The sequence below is a fragment of the Fukomys damarensis genome, unplaced genomic scaffold (genome assembly GCF_012274545.1).
Source record: "Fukomys damarensis isolate Sample0158 unplaced genomic scaffold, DMR_v1.0_HiC HiC_scaffold_34, whole genome shotgun sequence".
In the NCBI taxonomy this organism is placed as follows: Eukaryota; Metazoa; Chordata; class Mammalia; order Rodentia; family Bathyergidae; genus Fukomys; species Fukomys damarensis.
This window is the reverse complement of record NW_022900946.1, coordinates 6783241-6802338: the sequence shown is the minus strand read 5'-3', so window position 1 is coordinate 6802338 and position 19098 is coordinate 6783241. Positions and strand designations below refer to the sequence as shown.

General features: G+C 40.7%; 3 protein-coding genes across 3 annotated transcripts in view; 1 reads left to right on the top strand and 2 right to left on the bottom strand.

Annotated features, from left to right (window-relative positions):
- The first annotated feature begins 780 nt into the window (after positions 1 to 780).
- Tmem159 (transmembrane protein 159) overlaps positions 781 to 19098 on the top strand; it is a 97494-nt gene continuing 79176 nt past the window's right edge. The window contains exon 1 of the mRNA XM_033758512.1: positions 781 to 1048. The gene's annotated coding sequence lies outside the window, so the exon portion shown is untranslated. The remainder of the gene's footprint in view (positions 1049 to 19098) is intronic.
- Positions 1207 to 4090, bottom strand: LOC104855666 (dynein heavy chain 3, axonemal-like). Its single transcript, XM_033758737.1, has 4 exons — positions 4002 to 4090; positions 2454 to 2562; positions 2113 to 2226; positions 1207 to 1410 (listed from the first exon to the last, which is right to left on the bottom strand). Exons 1-4 carry the CDS (start codon positions 4088 to 4090, stop codon positions 1210 to 1212), a joined length of 513 nt encoding a protein of 170 aa, XP_033614628.1. The 3' UTR covers positions 1207 to 1209.
- Positions 17217 to 19098, bottom strand: part of LOC104850788 (dynein heavy chain 3, axonemal) — a 56310-nt gene continuing 54428 nt past the window's right edge. The window contains exon 21 of the mRNA XM_033758736.1: positions 17217 to 17379. Coding sequence (XP_033614627.1) covers positions 17217 to 17379 — 163 coding nt within the window. The remainder of the gene's footprint in view (positions 17380 to 19098) is intronic.

Genomic DNA, 19098 nt, shown 5'->3' with positions numbered 1-19098 from the left:
CTCCTACTGTCAGTTCTGTGATTATTAGTATTTTTGTTTAATGGGGCTTGTAAACTAAGGGAGGATTGGTTGTAGCCCAAGAGTCCCTAGCCCATTTTTATTGTGTCCATGGACGTCTAAGCACCATGTTTTACTGATGATTTTGTGTGCCTGTGTGTTACTGATGACTCAACCCAAGGGTTTGCAATTGACTTTCGTACCCAGACCTTTTAATTGGATTGCTAAATTGCCAAGGCTGGGCTTGAACTTGTGATACTCCTGCCTCAACCACCCAATGGGCTGGAGTTTCAGGTAAGCGCCAGAACCAGTTTACTGATGTGTAGGATTAGCACAGTATGGATCTGTTTTCTCAGTTTATGTCACCTTAGCATCATGGCACATGCCCATAATCCCAACATTCCAGAGGCTGAGGCTGGAGGATCGCCGCGAGTTTGAGGCCAGCCTGAATTACATAGCAAGACTGCCTCAAAAATAAACATGGTATCAGTAAATTACTTGTGTATGATCCAATAGGGTAGCACAGCAGACACTCAAAGCTTGAGCAAGAGCAAAGTCATGAACCAGAGAGTGGGGCAGGGACCTGAAGGGAAGCTGGCAACCCAAAACCCGTACTCAGGCCAGGCTGCACTCCCTGTGAAAATTGAGGCAAGGGTGTCACTGCTGCTACTCCTACTTCTCCCTGTTACCCTCTCCTTACGCACACGTTTGCAAGACTACATTTCCCAGCGCCCCTTGCGGAGGAGGCCGGCCGGGGCCCGCTTCCGGCTCCAATTCCGCTTTGGACCACACTTCCCATGAGGCCTTGCGCCCCGTCCTGCTTTTCCCGGGCCTGTCTCCGCGACACTACTTCGGTCCCAACTACACTTCCCAGCAACATCGGCGGCGGGGCGGGACGGACAGGACGGGGCTGTCCAAGTCGGGGGCGCCGCCGCCGCCTCCCAGTGCCTGTCCCGTTTCTTCTTCCGCTATGCCGCTGCTCGTGGACGGGCGGCGAGTGCGGCTGCCGCAGTCCGCCGGGGAGCTCGTTCGAGCGCACCCGTCTCTGCAGGTGAGTGGGCTCCAGGCCAAATACCAACTTTCTACTATTGGTGCTACACTGTTACTTCTCACAGCTGAAAAACTGTCACCTGTTCCTACTTTTGGGCTTCTCTATGAGATCACTGGATGGGAACCTCCAAAAGTTTCAATACTAGCAAATACACCAGGGGTTTATGCATATACAGGCTCATTTACCTTGAGGTTGTCTGGCAGCTCAGCCCTGCCAGCATACCCAGGGTTCATGGTGATGAAGACGGCACAGGTTGGGTTCAGAGAGAGTTCAGTACCTTCAAAGATGAATGTCTTCAGCTTCCAGACAATGGCTTGTTGAATACTGAGTATCTGCTGGGCTACCACAGATAGCACCTCTACCTGCAGTGAGAAGCCCAGCTGGTGTGAGCTTGCCAGGTTCCCCTTGCTCAGCAAAGAAAGAATCCAAACACCTGAGAACCCAGACCTCCATGACTAAAAGTAGGAACACAAGTTCTTGGCAAAGAAAAGGAAAATTGGTGTGTGTGTGTATGTGTGTGTGTTAGTTTATAATATATGGAATCTTTGTTTCAACAGTGGGTATAGTATTTGACATATAAAAGGAATTCTGTGTTCATGTATTCAAATCTCATATTTACATTTATTTATCTCCATATTCTGCCCGAATAGAATTAATCACTCACCCTTTCATGGTATTTCTTGTAGCACTATCACAGACTTCTATTACGTTCTATTTGCTTCATTTAGTTTTTATTCCTTTTACTAGATTGGAGCAATCTAGAGGGCAAGATCACTTCTTCCTCATCTTTGTATCACAAACAGATGCAAAGTTGCTACTATACAGTAGTTGCTCAATAAACTTTGGAATAAGTCAGAAAATGAATTAATGTGATTGGGAGGGAGAAATCTATGTATAAAATATGCATTCTGGCCCCTTGTGGATGTTTATGTTTAGTTCATTAAGCATCTACTGTTATGTAGGGACTACAGAGGAGACATAGGTCCTATCATTAAGGATCTGAGAGGCCAGAAAAAGGCCATTCCTTCTCTGTCCCCGCTGTTCAGCAGCATAGAAGCAGTTACCTCAATCCGGTTGAACTCATCAAAACAGGCCCATGCTCCAGCCTGAGCCAGCCCCTTGAAGAACTTCCCCATGGCCTTGTAATCCAAACCATCTGAGCAGTTGAAGACCACACACTAGGAAGAAGGAAGATGTGCCCACCATTCAGGATGGATTCCATCACCTTTGAGTCACCCAGCACCACTGAACAGGGGTGGGGCTCTTCTCTTCTAATAATGAACAAGCAGGGGCTCCTCCACTCCTCCTGTTACACTAAATCATCCTGAAACTCACACTCAGTTTCCTGAACTGAGGTCCAAAGAGGGGTGGGAAGAGAAGGTAGCAATGAGTGACATTTCCCCACCTGCTTAGCCAAAGCTTTGGCCAGGTCTTTGGTGGTCTCTGTCTTGCCTGTTCCAGCTGGGCCCTCTGGAGCTCCCCCAAGGTTCAGCTTCAAAGCACCCATCAGTGTCCTAAGGGGAAGACAATAGGATTTCGTGCCCAGGTCATGAGGTGCAGGAAAGAAACCGGCTTTTCATTGATTTTGATTCATACATATAATTTTAAAATTCTCTCTGATTATACAACCAATAAATATATCATCTTTGAAAAAAATCCTGTTTTACATAGTGCTTTAAACTTAGAGCCTGACACTGTGCTTGATACCTGGGAAGCACCATAAAATGTTTGTTTGAATGATCAAATAAATAAAGGAATACATACATAAATGAACCAAACAAACATGAAAATACTTATAAACCCTACATTCCAAAGATCACCAGTGCTAAAGGAATAGTAAAAATAAATATATTTCTACCACCCAATTATGACCTCTTGAGTTCAGGAACCGTATTTGACTCAATTCCATATCCTCAGCAAATGAATACAGTGCCTGACATGTGGCAGGAACAAGATAAATCTCAGAAATTAATGATGTTGGTACATAACTGGTTCCATAGCCACTGGTATGACTTATAATTTCAGCTAACCCACGAGCTGGACTGCTGAATGTCTTCCCCAAATATAATTGGATTTAAGGGCCCTTGATATTATGTATGGTGCACAGGGAAGTTCAAGACATGGTTATTCACTAGGACTGTAACTAACAAAGTGTGTTGGTATTTGGGATTTTGATTAAATAAATAAATTATAGCTTCTTTTGCCACCAGGTGGCATAAGGAATAGTTAACTATGTGAGATGATGGATATGTTAATTTCTTCCACTCCAGTAATAATTTTACTATATATGTAGCCTTACTATTAATGTTGAATATAGTAAATATACTTACAATTTATTTTGAAAAATAAATGATTAAATAATGACTAGAATAAATTGAATGAACAGAAATCACAGAACTAGGAAACAAATGATTGAGGATATTGAAAGGATAAAATGTTCCTAGGTATTGTTTTTATAATATGAAATATAAAATCAAAGAAAATCTGAACATCACAGCATGGACAAGTTCATAGAATACTGGTTTCTAATGTAAGGAATTCCAAGAAAAGTGGCTCTGCTGAATGCAGAATGACCATCTCTCTTCATGGGACATGGTGAGAGCTTAGAGTCCCCTCTTCTGGCCTGTGCCATTGGTCTGCCTTGTCTGTTTCTTGCCCATGGGGTCTTCAGGCACCATCTTGATTTCTGCCATTGTGGAAGTTTCTAATAAGTACCATGTCATGCACCAGTGTTCTGTACTAAGACTCCTCCTAGGTTCTCATTTCTAGCCAGATGGGCTAGTTTCCAGGCCTCTCTTTGGGACTATGGTGACTAAAGGGAAAATTCTGAAATCTGAGAATCTGAAATGTAGAGGAAACAAGCCCAAAACACCTGAAGAAACCTTCCTTCCCAGAGTCTTTTCCCTCTGAAGGTCTCTGTCCACCCCTTATGCGAGGGAGCCCCAGAGTTTACCTGTAGCAGCGGTCAGTGAGGGGTGTGATCACCAGCCGTGGGGAGTTTCCCAGGTACTCGTACCCATACAAGGCTTCTGTGGTGATCATGTGAACCTGCACATCCTTTGCTTCCCAGTAGTAGCGCAGTTGTGAGATCCACTGGAAATCATTCAGGTCAGAGACCTTATCCTCAGCTAACTTGGCCACCACATCCCGGGCTATAGGGATACAGATCAGAAACACATACACAGAACCATCAGAATTCCCCTTCTCCATGGGTTCCTCAGCTAGAAGAGGATGTTATCAAGACTATCTCTCATTCAGTTTCAGGCTTTAGGAGCCTCCTCCCATCCTAACCTGCAGGCAGCTATATTGCTCAGAAGTTTGTCTTTGCTGAGCAGAAGATCTGCTGCAGGCTTCTCTCAGAAAACAAAGTAGAGGTAGGAAATGTGCATCCTCTGAAGTCACACTGCCTTGGTCCACACTCTGGCTCCACCATGAACTTGACTATGTGACTTGGGGCAAGTTATTCAAGCCGTCTGTCCCTCAATTGCATAATGTGTAAAATGGGAACAACACAATACCTACCTTTTATGATTATTTTGAAAACTAACTGTAAAATGTAAATATATATATATACATACAGAGAGAGACTATGTTCAGCATGTAAAAACCTTATATAAGTATAATTAATAGCTGTTGTTATTCCTCAATTTTTGGAGGATTAGCCCTGAGGACTTCTTCTTGGCCATGTTCCAGGCTTCTAGGATCTCTTGGGACAGTGGTGGCAAATCTGTGGCACAAGTGCTGCAATGGGCTGTTTGTATCACTGAAAGCTCCGGAAGGTTCGCCATCACTGTTTTAGGAGAATGCAGTCTGCTGGATCTAGCTAGCTGGAAAGATGTCCCATGTGTCTGTGGTTACGTGTACTCTTTCCACCTGGGGGACTGAGGAACCGGATGGGAGACACAGTCCCAGGTTTTCTCCTTTCTCTCATAGGATTGTGAAACTAATTTAATTTTCTCAGTGACAGGAGTTGTGAAGTTGAAGAGTGGATATAGGTTTGTAAGATCATTAATTATGTTTTAAGTAAGCATTACTGAGATCTCCAAGCTAGTACAGTAGGCTTGAAATTAGGATCTTAGAAATGTACCTCTGCAAAGGCTTGCTTATGCAGGTCTAATGCCTCTCTGGGAGCACAGTTGTATTTATCATTGTAAAATCCGAAACTCTGTAGAGAAGATTCCCCAAAGAAGATTATTGCCACAGCTCTTCCTTCCTGAGGAATTTAATTCCTTCTCAGGTTCTTGAGAGAACCAAGAGGGTCTGTATGACAGTTCTCAGAGGAAAGTGAATCTCAAGAGAATGGAGTGGGATTACCTTTACCAAGCAGTGTGCATGTGTGTGTGTATGTGTGTGCATGCACATGTGTGTGCATGCATACTTGTGTTTGGGAATCCAACCAGTCTCCAGTCTGAGGTAGCCTAGGCAGTTACCACACCTGCCTGCATGCGTTATCCCTACAGCTTGGTATGTGGCTGTGCAAGGGGCACATTCTCTTCCCTGTCTCTCTCCTTTCCTCTCTCCTCTATCTTCCCTCTCTGTCTGCATTTATGCTAGTCTATCTGAGTGAAATCAGACTGAAATGAGCATCAGCCCTGTGGGAATTAGATGCTGTGACATGCCAAAGAAGCTGGTCTGCATGCGTTATCCCTACAGCTTGGTATGTGGCTGTGCAAGGGGCACATTCTCTTCCCTGTCTCTCTCCTTTCCTCTCTCCTCTATCTTCCCTCTCTGTCTGCATTTATGCTAGTCTATCTGAGTGAAATCAGACTGAAATGAGCATCAGCCCTGTGGGAATTAGATGCTGTGACATGCCAATAAGAAGCTGGGTGTGTGAGCAAGAGACGCTGTTCCTAGGCAACCTGTCTAGTCCAGCCCTAGTTTCCTTGGTGATAATGGAGAGGGTGTGGAGGTGGTTTTTTTATATAATGACATCAGTTTTTCCCCTCCTTTTTCTCCTCTTCCTTTTTAAAGGAAAAGCTGGAAAGAATCAATTGATACTACCCCCTCCCTGCCTTGTTGCCCATTTCCAGTTGCTTAGATTTCGAATCTGACAGAGAAGCCTCTGCTATTTACTGTGTGCCTCTCAGCAAGCTATTTACCTCTCTAAGCATCAGGTTCTTCATCTGTGAAATGTATACGAAAATAAGACAATGCAATTACTTAGCACAAAGCTTGGTACCTAGTGAGAATTCAAAAATGTGAGCAAAGATTGGGCCAAGGAGATCATTTACCAAAGTGGTGACTCAGAATGAATTTATCCATCACAGTCTTAGCAAGAACCTTGTTTGGAAGGTTCCTGGAGCAGGGTTGGGAATAAGAGGGAAACTAAGATGGGGATACATGAAGTCCATTAGCCTTGGCTTTGCTCCTTATGCCCTCAAGTTACTCAGTTGGAGAAATGCTCCCTGACAGAGAAGGAAACCCTGAATCACTCCGTTCAGAAGACCTGAGAGGTGAGCCTGGCTGCCATTCCTGGAGAGTCAGTCACTCTAGGGAAGACTCCTTGCTCACCATGGACATCAATGACTGTGAGGGCCCCAAGAGTAAGTCGAGCTCCGCTGCTCAGCTTCCCGCGCACCAGCTCGACAATCTGGGCAATCTGCTCATTGCTCTTTTTCACGAAATCCTGATGAGGGAACAGAGGAGACAACTGGTTAAACTGTGTTTTCTCCTGATAATCCTTACTCCAGTGACTGACAGCATTAAGCATCCAGTGGCCCAAGCGAGGGTCCTGACTGTCATCCTCAAACCATCCTTTCCCTCACCTCCAGTCAGAGCCTCGAGATGAATCCTCCATCCATCATGTTAATCAAAAGAGGTCAGATTTCAAAGGCTACACTCTGTGATTTTTACTTTGATAAAACTGTGGAAAAGACAAAATGATAGAGGCAGGAAAGTGATAGGCAACTGCCACAGGTTTGGCTTAGGTGCCAGCTGACTACAAAGGGCATGAGGACATTTCTGTGGGTTGCAAAAAGATTCAGTATCTTGATGGTGATGATGGTGGAATAAATACATACAGAACTAAGATCTGTGGGCTTAAGTGCCTGAATTTTACTGTACACGAATTATACAATGAACTGGAACAAACCAAGAAAAAACCCTGAAACTTTTTTTTTTAGACTGAGAGACAAAGAAGTATAAAAACAAAATGCAACATGTAATTCTGAACTAGACTGTGGGCCAGGAAAATATAGATATTTAGTGGGGACAACTGGATAGATTTAAATTAATCAATTTAAAGGGTTAACAGATTATGTAGCACTTTATGAATGTTGATTTCCTGATTTGCATTATTTTTCTATGGTTATGTAAAATGCTAACATTGGGGGAGTCTGGATGAAGAGTATAAGGGAATTCTTAGTATTATTTTTGCAAAATTCCTTGTAAGCCTGAAACAATTTAAAAATGAGGTGAAAGATAAAAATGATTTTGTTAAAGGAAAAGAATTATACCATGTTATATTCAAATTCCGTCTTCCATACTTTCTAGCTACCTAGTTCTGGGCAAATAGTTTTAAGTCTCTGAGTCACAGTCTCCTGTTTTGTCAAATCTAGATAATTACAGCTACTTCTGTAAACTGTTTTGAAGATTTATGTGAGAGAGATAATGTATGTGAAGTATTTGGCACAGTAATCAGCAGTAGTTGTTATTAATAATAAAGTTCCTGGAACACAGCAAAAAGAGGCTTCCAGTGCCTTCCCGTTATCCTTGGGCTAACTCTAAACCTCTTGGTGATGGTGTTGCTCTGCTCTCTTAACCTTGCCATTCCAGTCATTCTAGAGCCAAGTGCCCTCAGTTACTGGACTTTGCCACGCTGTCTTTCCTTTTACCTTTCTTCCCATTCATTCCCCTTCCCTTCCTTTGCCTTTGTGGTGCTGGGAATGGAACCCCAAGCTATACCTTCAGCTCACCGTGCTTTTCATCTTCAGAGTCGTGTACATTCCACCTCCTCTCTCGGAAACACTCCTCCTACTGTTCTCTGGTTAGCCAATCCCTACTCACATTTTAAGTCTCTTCTTAGACACTACTTTTCTGGGGAGTCTTCCCTAGTCCCAGCCCCACTGTCATGTCCCTCCAGCACCTCCACACTCCCCGAATCTCTGTTCTTTCCTTATCACAGTTCTACGTAATTTTTTTTATCTCCCTCACTAGAATATAAGTCCACAAGAATAGGTACAATATCCATTTCATTTGCCTCCAATTTCCTTTGCCTAGTAGTACAGTAACCTCAACACAAAGCAGATGCCAAACAAAGGTTGGTTAAATGAATAATGAATGGGTGAATATATTATTCTGTGCTAACACTTGATTCCTTAAGAATACCAAGGCACATTATTCAGCATGAGTGGACTCCAAGGTTTGTATGTATGATGGGAAACATTTTCCCTGCGTACAGGTAGGAAAAGTAGGAGATGAAGTTACAAAGTCAGAAGTTTTTAGACGTTTGGACTGCCATACATTTTGCAGTTTGCAGTTTGCAAATGTATGTGCAATATATCTACTAGGAATTATCAATACAGACTCTTCATAAATTTGAAACTTGGTCAAGTGCGGATATTCTCATTTTAATGTATACAGCCAAATGTAGTAAAATATATTCTGGTCCTCAGCCAACGCTCTAGAAAGGAATAAAAGGGACTGATGAAACAATCATAGGATATTACATCATGGCAGAAAAATTGAGATGGAGTTACCATTCATTCATTAATAAATATTTATTAAGTACCTACTATGTACTTGGCAGTGCATTATACCCTGGAGATGTAACAGTGAGCAGAAGAGATGAGGCCTCTTCTCCGCAGCATCTAAGGCCTAGCATTCAGACACTGAATAATTTCATCACACTTTTGTTTAATCCTTCCTCCATAGTATGATGTGATGTGATAATTTCTTGCATCTCACAGACAAGGAGACTGAGACTCAGGTTAAATAAGTTGCTCAAGGTTACACAGTTAGCAAGGAAATGTGTTAGGATTTGAACTCATATCCATCGAACTTTTGTACTCGTAAGCACTGGCATCAATTGACTCATTTATGCTAGTCTATCTGAGTGAAATCAGACTGAAATGAGCATCAGCCCTGTGGGAATTAGATGCTGTGACATGCCAATAAGAAGCTGAGGCATAGAAGGTGAAGGTGGTTTTGATTCTGACAGCAAGAGAAAAGATGAAAGGTGGTATATGTGAGATTAGCAGGAATGGGGAGTAGAGTAGTTGAAAGGATCTTGAATAGATCAGGTGTTCTCAACACTTCTTGTACCTTAGAATTACCTGGGGAGCTTCTAAAACTTTCCATGCTAAGGTTCTAATGTCCACAGAACCTAATATAATTGATCTGTGGAAGATCCAGGATAAATTTGTATTTTTAAAAATATTCCAGGTGTTCAGAACTCCTGGGCAAGAAGAGGGATAGAGAAGAGAAAGGGGAAAGAGGGAGGGCGGAAGTTTTCCTTGTCTTTGCTTCTTTCTAGGTATGCTAGAAAATGTTCAGGTGTGAAACAAAAAGCAACTCTTAATAATAAATCTATTTACATGCAGAGGCCTTCTAATATCTTTTAAACTAGTGAAAATAAGATATCTTCATATCTTGCTCAAGCCCTAAAAGCATCAACAACAAATTTTCAGAAAATATTCAAGATTCAAACTCCTACTGGGACCACTAAGCTGAAAGTTCCATAATGAAGGGACCATGTGATTATGGTCTTTACTGACAAAATGGTCTTTAGTGACAAAGTGGGCCACAATATTCAGTGAGGAACATAGAATGAGCTCGCTTTGAAGTGTATTTTCACATCTCTTGAGCCTTGGCTGGTTTTGTGTCTTACTTTGGCCAAAAGAATCTAGTTAATTCGAATTTGTTCAAGGTCCAAACTTATATATCAAGAGGCCTTGATGCTTCTACTCTTGCTGCTCTGTGACCACCACTTTGTGAATAAATTTCACTGGACTTTTGGAGGATGAAAGACATGTGGTCTATCTACTTCTGTAGCCCTAGTCAACAGGAAGCCAACCACCAGGCAAGTGACTAAGGCTAAAATCTGCCAGTTGACTGCAGTCACATGAGTGACTGCAGGTAAGGCCAGAACAACCAACCAGCTTAGCCCAGCCCAATTGCCAATCCACAGAATTCTGAGTTAAATAAATGGTTTAGCTTCTAAGTTTTAGAGTATTTGTTACTCATCAAAAGAAACAAATACACTGTATCTGAAGTGTTTAGTAGGAAGCATTCAATAATTATTTGCTGCCTGACTAACCAATATCTAATAGGGATATAATTTTCTCTCATTTCTAAATGAAATTCAAATAGGTAATCTTTATGGACTTACTTTGCTTTGTCTCTAACATACATGAACATGAATAAGGTTTAGGGATATAGATGAATAACATCATTATTTAACATTTTGTTTTTTTAATATAAAATTTTTTTAATTGAGTGTATCGGTACATTTTAGGTATATAGTACAGTTATATTCATTATTGGGATCTTGTGCCTTTACATGACAGATCTTGGTTCTCATTTTTTCCCCTTGTCCCTGCCCTCCCTTCTATGTGACTAACAACATTTTCAAAATGTTTGCTGAGAGTAATTTTATTTCATAAAAATACATAAATGTTGAGTGGGGGGTGAGAGAGAAAGAGAGATTAACTTAGGGAGGAAATATGGCTCAGAGAGGTAAATGACAGAATCACATTCAGACTTCTTGGATTTGAATTCCAGCTTGGCTATTTACCAACTTTGTGTCTTTGAGAAAATTATTGTTTGTCATTTATAAAATGGGGATAATAATAACAATACTCCCAACCTCATAGGATTATTGTAAAAATTAAGTTAATAAATATAAAGCACCTTGAGCAGTATCTCGGTGCAAAGTAAATGCTATCTTGGTATTGGCTATTTGTACTTTATTAAGAATGACAGCAGTGGGTATAGAACTAAAAGTCTAAACCTCTAGAATTTCCTGAGTTTAATCTCTTCTGAATTTTGTGCTAAAAAGTTAGGTTTTCTTCCAATATTTGTGGTATACTTGTGTTGTCCAATGTGGAAGCCATTAGCTTTAAGTAGCTATTTACATTTAAAAATTAATATTAAATAAATGAAAAATTCACTTTCTCAAGCACGCTAGCTGGATTTAAAGTGTTCAATAGCAACATGTGGCTAAAGGCTACTATATTGGAGAACACTAGTATAGAACATTCCTATTATTAAGAAAGTCCTATTGGATATCACCTTTTTGAGCAAATACCAAAGTCCTTTCTGAATTATTAAAAAAAATCCCACTTTTTGTTTGTTTGTTTTTGGTGTGGAGCAAGGAATTAACCTTTTCTCCATATAAAATGATAATAAAAGACAAATTAGGATCAAACCTAAATTTTGATCATAGCCAAATGACATGGAGTAACCATCCATGATGAACTAGACATTGATAAGTTTTCACAAGAGAGGACCATCCCTTCTGGAAGTAGCCCTTAAAAGCTACTTTGACTTTTACTCAGAACATTAATTTCTGTGGAAAAAAGTGTCAAATATTTATAAATTTACCTACAAGAAACTATGAATTTTAATAGCAGAAAATTTAGCTGGAATTTCTCAAAATCGTATAAGAGTTAAATGTTTTACATGCATTAGTTCACTAATCTGCATAGTAAAAATATGAAGAAGATGCCATTATTACCATATCCTAATTTTATTGTGTTAAACCATGAGATTTGTTGAAGATCTCAAGAATAATAACTGGAAGAGTAGGGCTCAGAAGAGGACTACTTAACTCCAAGGGCCAGGCTCTTAGTCATGACTACTATAACACTTTATTTGAGGACAACAATAACGTTGACTTGCCAAAATGTGGATCCTGTCAACCTCACAAGATAATAAGCATGAAGGCAGGCATCATTCCTAGAAAGCATAACCAAGAAGGAATAAATAACTCGAATCCAACTGTCAGTGTGGAAAATGTAATTCTACCCATTTATGGCTCCAACGGATAACACCAAATAAGAAAACAATACTGGATACCTGGGAAAAAATAGTCTCTTCTTCTCCAAATAATCATTCAGCCCTCTTTGGATGTCCTCCAACAGAAGATTGGCTTCTTGTAGTTTCTCAGTCATCTGTGGTTGGTCTCCTGCCACTAGAACCCTAGGATCTTTCACCTGGATTCCACCAAAATAAAGTTAAAATCATTATAGGGTCCCCAAATTCTGAGATTGGCCATGACCATGAATGTGTGATCAGCCCTCTCCAAATTAACTGCTCCCTAGTCCCATCCTCCCCATCTCCAACCTAGAGGTGAATGCTCATTTAACATATCATTCCTTTGGTAATGGGTTGAATAGGGGTTTGGCACCTGAAACCAACTGAATCAATTACATTTTAACTCCTAGGGATTTACAGTCCAGATCATAACATTCTGATCTGGGATGGCTCCTTGAACTAGGGGGTTTGGAGCTATGTGGGGGTTATTTGTTGCCATGTGACTAAGTGACAGAGCAAGCCACCCTGCAGAGAGACTGAAGTAGGCATGGAAAGAGAGCAGAGGTCAGAAGTATGGAAAGAGTACTTGTGAATTCCTGAGAGGTTCTGGATTCTAGATTATCATTTTGGGCGGTCTGGTTGTGTTCTCTGCCCTTCGGTTCCACAGGACACTCATTTCATCTTTATGTTTGAGTACCTTGAGTGGGCTTCTGTAACTTGCAAAGAAACTAAAATAAATTGGCACCACTGGCTGGGCCTTATAAATTCTCAGTTGTCTTGCTCCTGCAAACAACCAGGGAAGATGCATTCCCTTGAGACAAATTATTTGTAAATAAGTCCCAATTTGAGCACATTTGACTTTAAAAAGGAATATGATATTACCTCTCAACAGATGCCCCAATTGCCTTGTATGCCCAGTGAAATTCTCATTTTTCAAAGCTTTGCTCTAATGTCACCTATGTTTGGAGGCCCCCTTTACAGTCCCAGATACAAATGCTATTTCATAAATGCTGCAGCTTTTATTCATTTATTTAAGCTTATGTTCTCATAAGACAGCAAATTGCATGAAGACAGAAAAATTCTTATCAGCTGCAAGGATTCTCTGACTCCCAGAATAATGCCCGAGTCATTGCAGGTGTCAAGTAAACATCTGTTAAGTAACGGAGTAAGCATAAACAATTATTTAACTTCTAATAGGATTCTCAATCTATAAAAACATCATACTATCCTATGACAAAGTTTTCTACCTCATTAGAAAGGATAGCTAAATAATGTAAACTGCTTATAGTTACCTCTAAGGAAGAGAGATTTAAAAAATGTTCTGCTTTCTATATTATATATTTCCATGTTTGAATTATACTCAATTATGGAAATTACATCCAATTTGAAAATATCCAATTTACTTAACAGCTCCAAGGGATGTGCCCACCATGCACAATGAGGAACATCTGTACAGGACCCCACACTCCTGCTGGAGAGGTGTGCTGGGGGGAAAATCTCACCACTTGGGACATGAGTGATTTCCAGTAACTGTCAACAGTGCCAAATTTCCTGCCCTCTTCTGGCATCTGGGCTATGATATCCTCTGAGCTGAAGATGGGTTCCAGGTACAGCCAAGTGGCTTGGCACTTCAACCAGGCATCCAAATTTTCCTGCACACGAACAAGCTTTTCTTCCCATTTCTGTGAATTTAGCATTCCATATCTGAATCATTAGCTGCCCCAATGCACCACAGACTCAGGGACTGAATAAATGGATGGATTCATTCATTCATTCATTCACTCAGTTGTTTAATAATTACTTATTGACTGTCTTTTATGCAGGCAATGTTGATATAGCCATAAATGCAATAAGCAAGAGTTTTTGCCCCTGAAGCTCACATTCGGGCAAGACAGAAGTAGTAAGAGTAGTTATAATTCTTATTATGTGATGAGTGAGGGTCTGAATCATTATGAATGGGAAACAAATTTAATTCAGCAGTATTATGAGGTAGATGTTATTAACAAATTCTCATTTTACAGATGAAGAAACTAAGACACAAGAGTTCAAGTAACTTGCCCAAGTTCACACAATCATAAGGGTAGAACCAGAACTTGAACCCGGGCAGTCTGACCTAATGTCTGTATCCTTGGTCTCTGTCACTTCTACAGACAATGAGCAAAGGAGGCTAAACCTTTACCTTCAAGTAGTTCATATTTTATATTACCATAGGCTCATAAGACACTTTCCAAATATATTTGTATTTGGTGTATTCAGATCTTGTCTTTAGGCAAACCATATGCTTACTTGGATCATTTTTATATTTTAGTTTTGCAGTCTTTTTTTTTCCTCCATTCAGGAGAGAGTAAGCTTTTTTGTTAACTTTTGTTAACTTTGTTAACCTCTCCCCTCCTCTGAGAAACCCAGAGCTAATGGTGTATCACAGAACATGCAAACCCATTTCCTCTTACCCTGCATTCTGTCTCTATTGGCTTGATGAATGGGGAGCCACACATGGTCTGCATCTTTATCACATGATCATCGAGTAACACTTGAATGTCATCAACTGCACATAAGATGTTTGTATCCTGCAAATAAAGATACCCTACCTCATCAATATCACAAGTCACCACACACACACACACACACACACACACAATTTTTCTGAAAGCCTCACAGCTCAGAACCTCACCTCAGTGAGAGGCATCTATACCCTGCAGAGATGGGATTACTATTTTCTTTAAAATGTTCTTAAAGACACTAATTGGCTACCTCCTTCACAGAAATAAAGTATAGTATAAGCCCAGTCACACAACTAGAGTCTACATGTGGATTTGGGCATCTGTCTCCTTCCCTACCTACTTGCTTTTTGGCCCATTGGCTTTCTTGCCCTTCTCTCGCTCAGGCAGAATCTGCTGCTAATCTGACTGGTTTAGGCCAAGACTCTGTGCTGAGGCCAACTCACAGTAATTACTGTAGTTACTTAAAAATAAAAGATAAGTATTTAAAAATTTCTATTTATATGTATTATTTTTTAAAATCTGTTAAATTGATGGGATATAAATATTTATAAGGGTTTTTTTAGATATAATTACTTCATTAAAAAGCTGTTGCATTTTTTTTTTGCTTTGGCATATAGGTATTATGATAAAAACATTTAGACATAAAAGCCACCCTGAACCAAGATAGTTTGGGAACCTCTGTTATATTTGATGTGTCATATTTTAGAAGTATGTATGGATACTGTGCCTTCCAGGTCAGCTCCTGAGATGGCATTTGTCTTCCTGAGCCATTGTGACAAATAAACTGATAAAGGTCTGTTCCCTATGGCAAGTCTGGTCTTTCTTGCCCTGTTTTCAATTCTTTCAAGCCTAAACCTAATGTGTGGCTACATTAGGCCTAAGATACATTCTCTCATTTACCTTTTACCAGTAACTCTGCACTGGGAAATGTGTGTCCAGCTGTTATTACAGTGGTATCTTCATTCCTGTTTTGCTGTTGATCCTGGTCAATAGCTATTTCAGTTGAAAACTCTGAAGATGGACCAGCAATAATGAAGCTGTTCCCAGGTTCCTTAGCTGAACTCCTCAACTCAGCCCAAGAGCCTCTACAGCACTATCTAGTCCAATCAGACCATGCATGTATCCTGGCTTTGCTGGTAGGGGCCTGGTAATGAGCCCAAATGTGTCTGGTTTTCTCCCACCCAGTTGGCTCATCTGTGTCTGTCTTTCTCTTATTTCTTTCGCAGTACTTGGGATCAAATTCAGGAGCACTCTCCCACTGAGCTATATCCCCAACCCTTTTTATTTTGAGATAAGGTCTCACTAATTTGGCCAGGCTGGCCTTGAACTTGTGATTCCCCACTTCAGCCTGTTAAGTAGCTGTGAGTATAGGCATGCACTACCATACTGGGCTCATCCATAGTTTTTTTTTCTTTCAGTATATGTTTCCAAAACATAATAAATACACTCATCATGGGAAGTTGGTACATACACAGACCACATCTTAACATAGTTCTTATCCAAGTATGAAATCAAAGATCACAACTGCTGAAATAAAAAGGGGAAAGAGGGGCCGGGAATTTAGCTCAGCGATTCGGTGGCCTGCCTTGCAAGGGCAAGGACCCGAGTTCAATCTCCGGTACCCGCCCAAAAAAAATAAAAAATAAAAAGGGGAAAGAAGTCACAGTAGGACCACATACAGACCAGGAGAGAAGGAAAGTATGGTAATTTTTAGTGTTTTGATTCTTTTTTTTTTGCCAGGGATCAAGCTCAAGAAGCAGGCAGCAGCACCACTGAACCAAATCCCAAGCCCCAGCGTTTTGGTTCTTAATCCACACTAAACATTAAACACCCTTAAAATATAAATGCATAGACACCGTGATTGTGGAGGAGCAGGAAGAACAAATGCAGTTTTTAAAAGCATCCCAGGGCTGGGGATTTAGCTCAGTGGTTCTGCCACTTGCCTTGCAAGCACAAGGACCCAAGTTCTCTCTGTAAAAAAAAAAAAAAAAAAAAAAAAGCATCCCAGGTGGTTCTATGAACAGCCGGCAATGGCAGCACTGCTCTAAGAGCAAATGGTGTGTAAGACACGAGCATCAGCCTGTTGCCTCATCATTTACAGAGCAGTGGCCCCATCCCTAACCCATGCTGCATCCTAAAAATAAGCTAGAACCCAGAGACAGAGAAGCAAATGCTGGGGGTTTACACACCTCCTTATGCACTCTATAAACTCCTAGTTTATCTGCAGGTGTTAGTGAAAACAAACAAGTCTACCCTTGCTATTCAAACTTGGTGGTTATCTCTTGGCTTGACAGAGCTACAGAACTGCAGCGCTGCCGCCCGTCCCCCCCCCACCCCGCCCCGACCTGAGGAGTCACAACCTGCAGTTCAGTGAGATCTGTAGATGAGTCCTGCACATGTGAATGTTTCGGAAGCCCTTGGCATTGTCCACCCCACAACTGCCTGAGGACCCTGGGGAGCATTGGAAAGGTATGCGAGCCTGTGTTCCCCTGGGAAATGCTCATTCAGGAGGCTTTCTCAGTTCCTTTGTACTGAGGAAGTGAATCAAAAGGCCCTTTGGATTTGAAATGTCTCTTTCCTGTGATATGAGAGGAAGTTTGGCTGATCCAAGGGAGGCAGATTGGAGGGACCAATCCAGCTGAAAGGAATCATTTTCCCCTGAATTCTGCTACAGTCTGAATGCATCACTTCCATCATCTACCATAGAATAATGGGGCTGTTTTCAGTTGGATGAGACTCACAGTGTCCCTGTATTTCACGAAGCTGAACGTCATGTTGGACCAATCTAACTTCATTTTCTCCAAGTTTTTCTCCAGGGAATATTCCTTACTAGCAGCAGCACCAATGGGCTCCAGTCTGGAGAGAGAACACGGCAACATCAACTTCAACAGGAAGAGGCAGAGAAACACAGAAGAGGAGAAATTTAAGTTTGGTTGGAAGACAACTTTTAATTTTACCAAAAAAATTTTAATTTTACCAAAAGCTTAAGATTTGCCAACTACTTTGAATGTGTTACAGAGTTTCCCACTCAGAACTGTTGGCTTTTTGAGCACTGAGTTCAGTATTATTCCCCCCAAATTTCTATGTCAAAGTTTTAATCCCCATTAGCTCAGAATGTGAATGTATTTGAAGAAAGGGTCTTTAATGAAGTAATTAAGTTAAAAGGAAGTCATGAGAGATGAGCTTAATCCAGTACGACTGGTATCTACAAGCCAAGAAAAGAGAGCCCTCAGAAGATAGTGGCCCTACCAACAACTTGGTCTTGGACTTCAAGTCTCTAAATTATAATAAAATAAGTTTCTACTGTTTAAGGTTCTATTGTTAAGCTGTGATACTTTATGATCGCAGCCCTAAAAATGCAGCATAGTCAGAGCTGAAGCTCAATAAAATGATATGCCAAAATATAGTGCTTTGACAGGCTGAGAATATTAAATTAAAGGAGAATGGGAGGTCTCAAAAAATAGCCTGAGAAGCAAAGTCTCTCTGTCCTCCTTCCCTCTTACTCCTACTCATCTTCTTTCCCTGTGGAGAGTCAAAGAAACCAGAATTCCTCTTCCTCAAGGTTGGTCATAGAAACTAGAACTTCTTTCCTCCAACTCAGTCATAAAATGTAAAAATGTTACTCTAAAATTTTCTGTCTTTCTATGTAATCAATGGCCATAAACAAATTTTCTTACCTTCCTTATCTAAGAGTAAGACCCTCATTTCGGAGGGGACTGACCCATACCCTGCAGGAAGGAAGGAATGCCACAAGAAGCCAAAAAGAATCTGACTTTCCCTCTCTCTATTTCTATGAGCTCAAATCCTTTTGTCTAGTCACATTTCTACATGGCTGTTCATTATTCATGGAATGTAAGCATAAAATTACTTCCTCCTTGGAAACTTTGGTCTTCATTTCTGAATGTCTCCATGACATATAACTTTGATTAAATAAATGTGTCATGCTTTTTTCTCATTTACCTACCTTTTGTTATTGGTGTATTGGCTATGACCTTACCATGAATTGGTAAGTATACACACACTGTATCCTCTGCCCCTATACTGAATAATTCTTTGTTATGGGAGATTGTCCTATGCATTGTAAGATGTTTAGCAGCATCCATGGCCTTTTCCCATTAGATGCTAGTAGCAGACAACCTACCCCATCCCAACTCCTTGCCCATTGTGACAACCAAAAATGTCTCTGGATGTTACCAAATGTACCCTGAGAGTGGCTGAGAACCTCTATTTTAAAGTCACTGAAAAAAAGACTTCTCTTATCCATCTTTGTTTAATCTTTATTTTCTCACATTTGTATTTCTTATGGATATTTTGCACATCTGTTAATGTATGTGATGGATTTTGCTCCACATCTCATCCCTCTCCTTTTCAAAAATACCTACTATTTTCATGACTCTCTGGGTAGAACCATCTACCACCCCTGCTCCATAAAAAAGAAAATGGAAAGAAAGAGAGGAGAAAACAGATTCCTTTCTTCTTGATTCCACACGGAGACCTGGGTCCTAAAACCAGGTATGGCCAAATCATCAGAAAACCACATTTTTGTAAGGAGAAGCAGGAATTATTCTCTCAGCC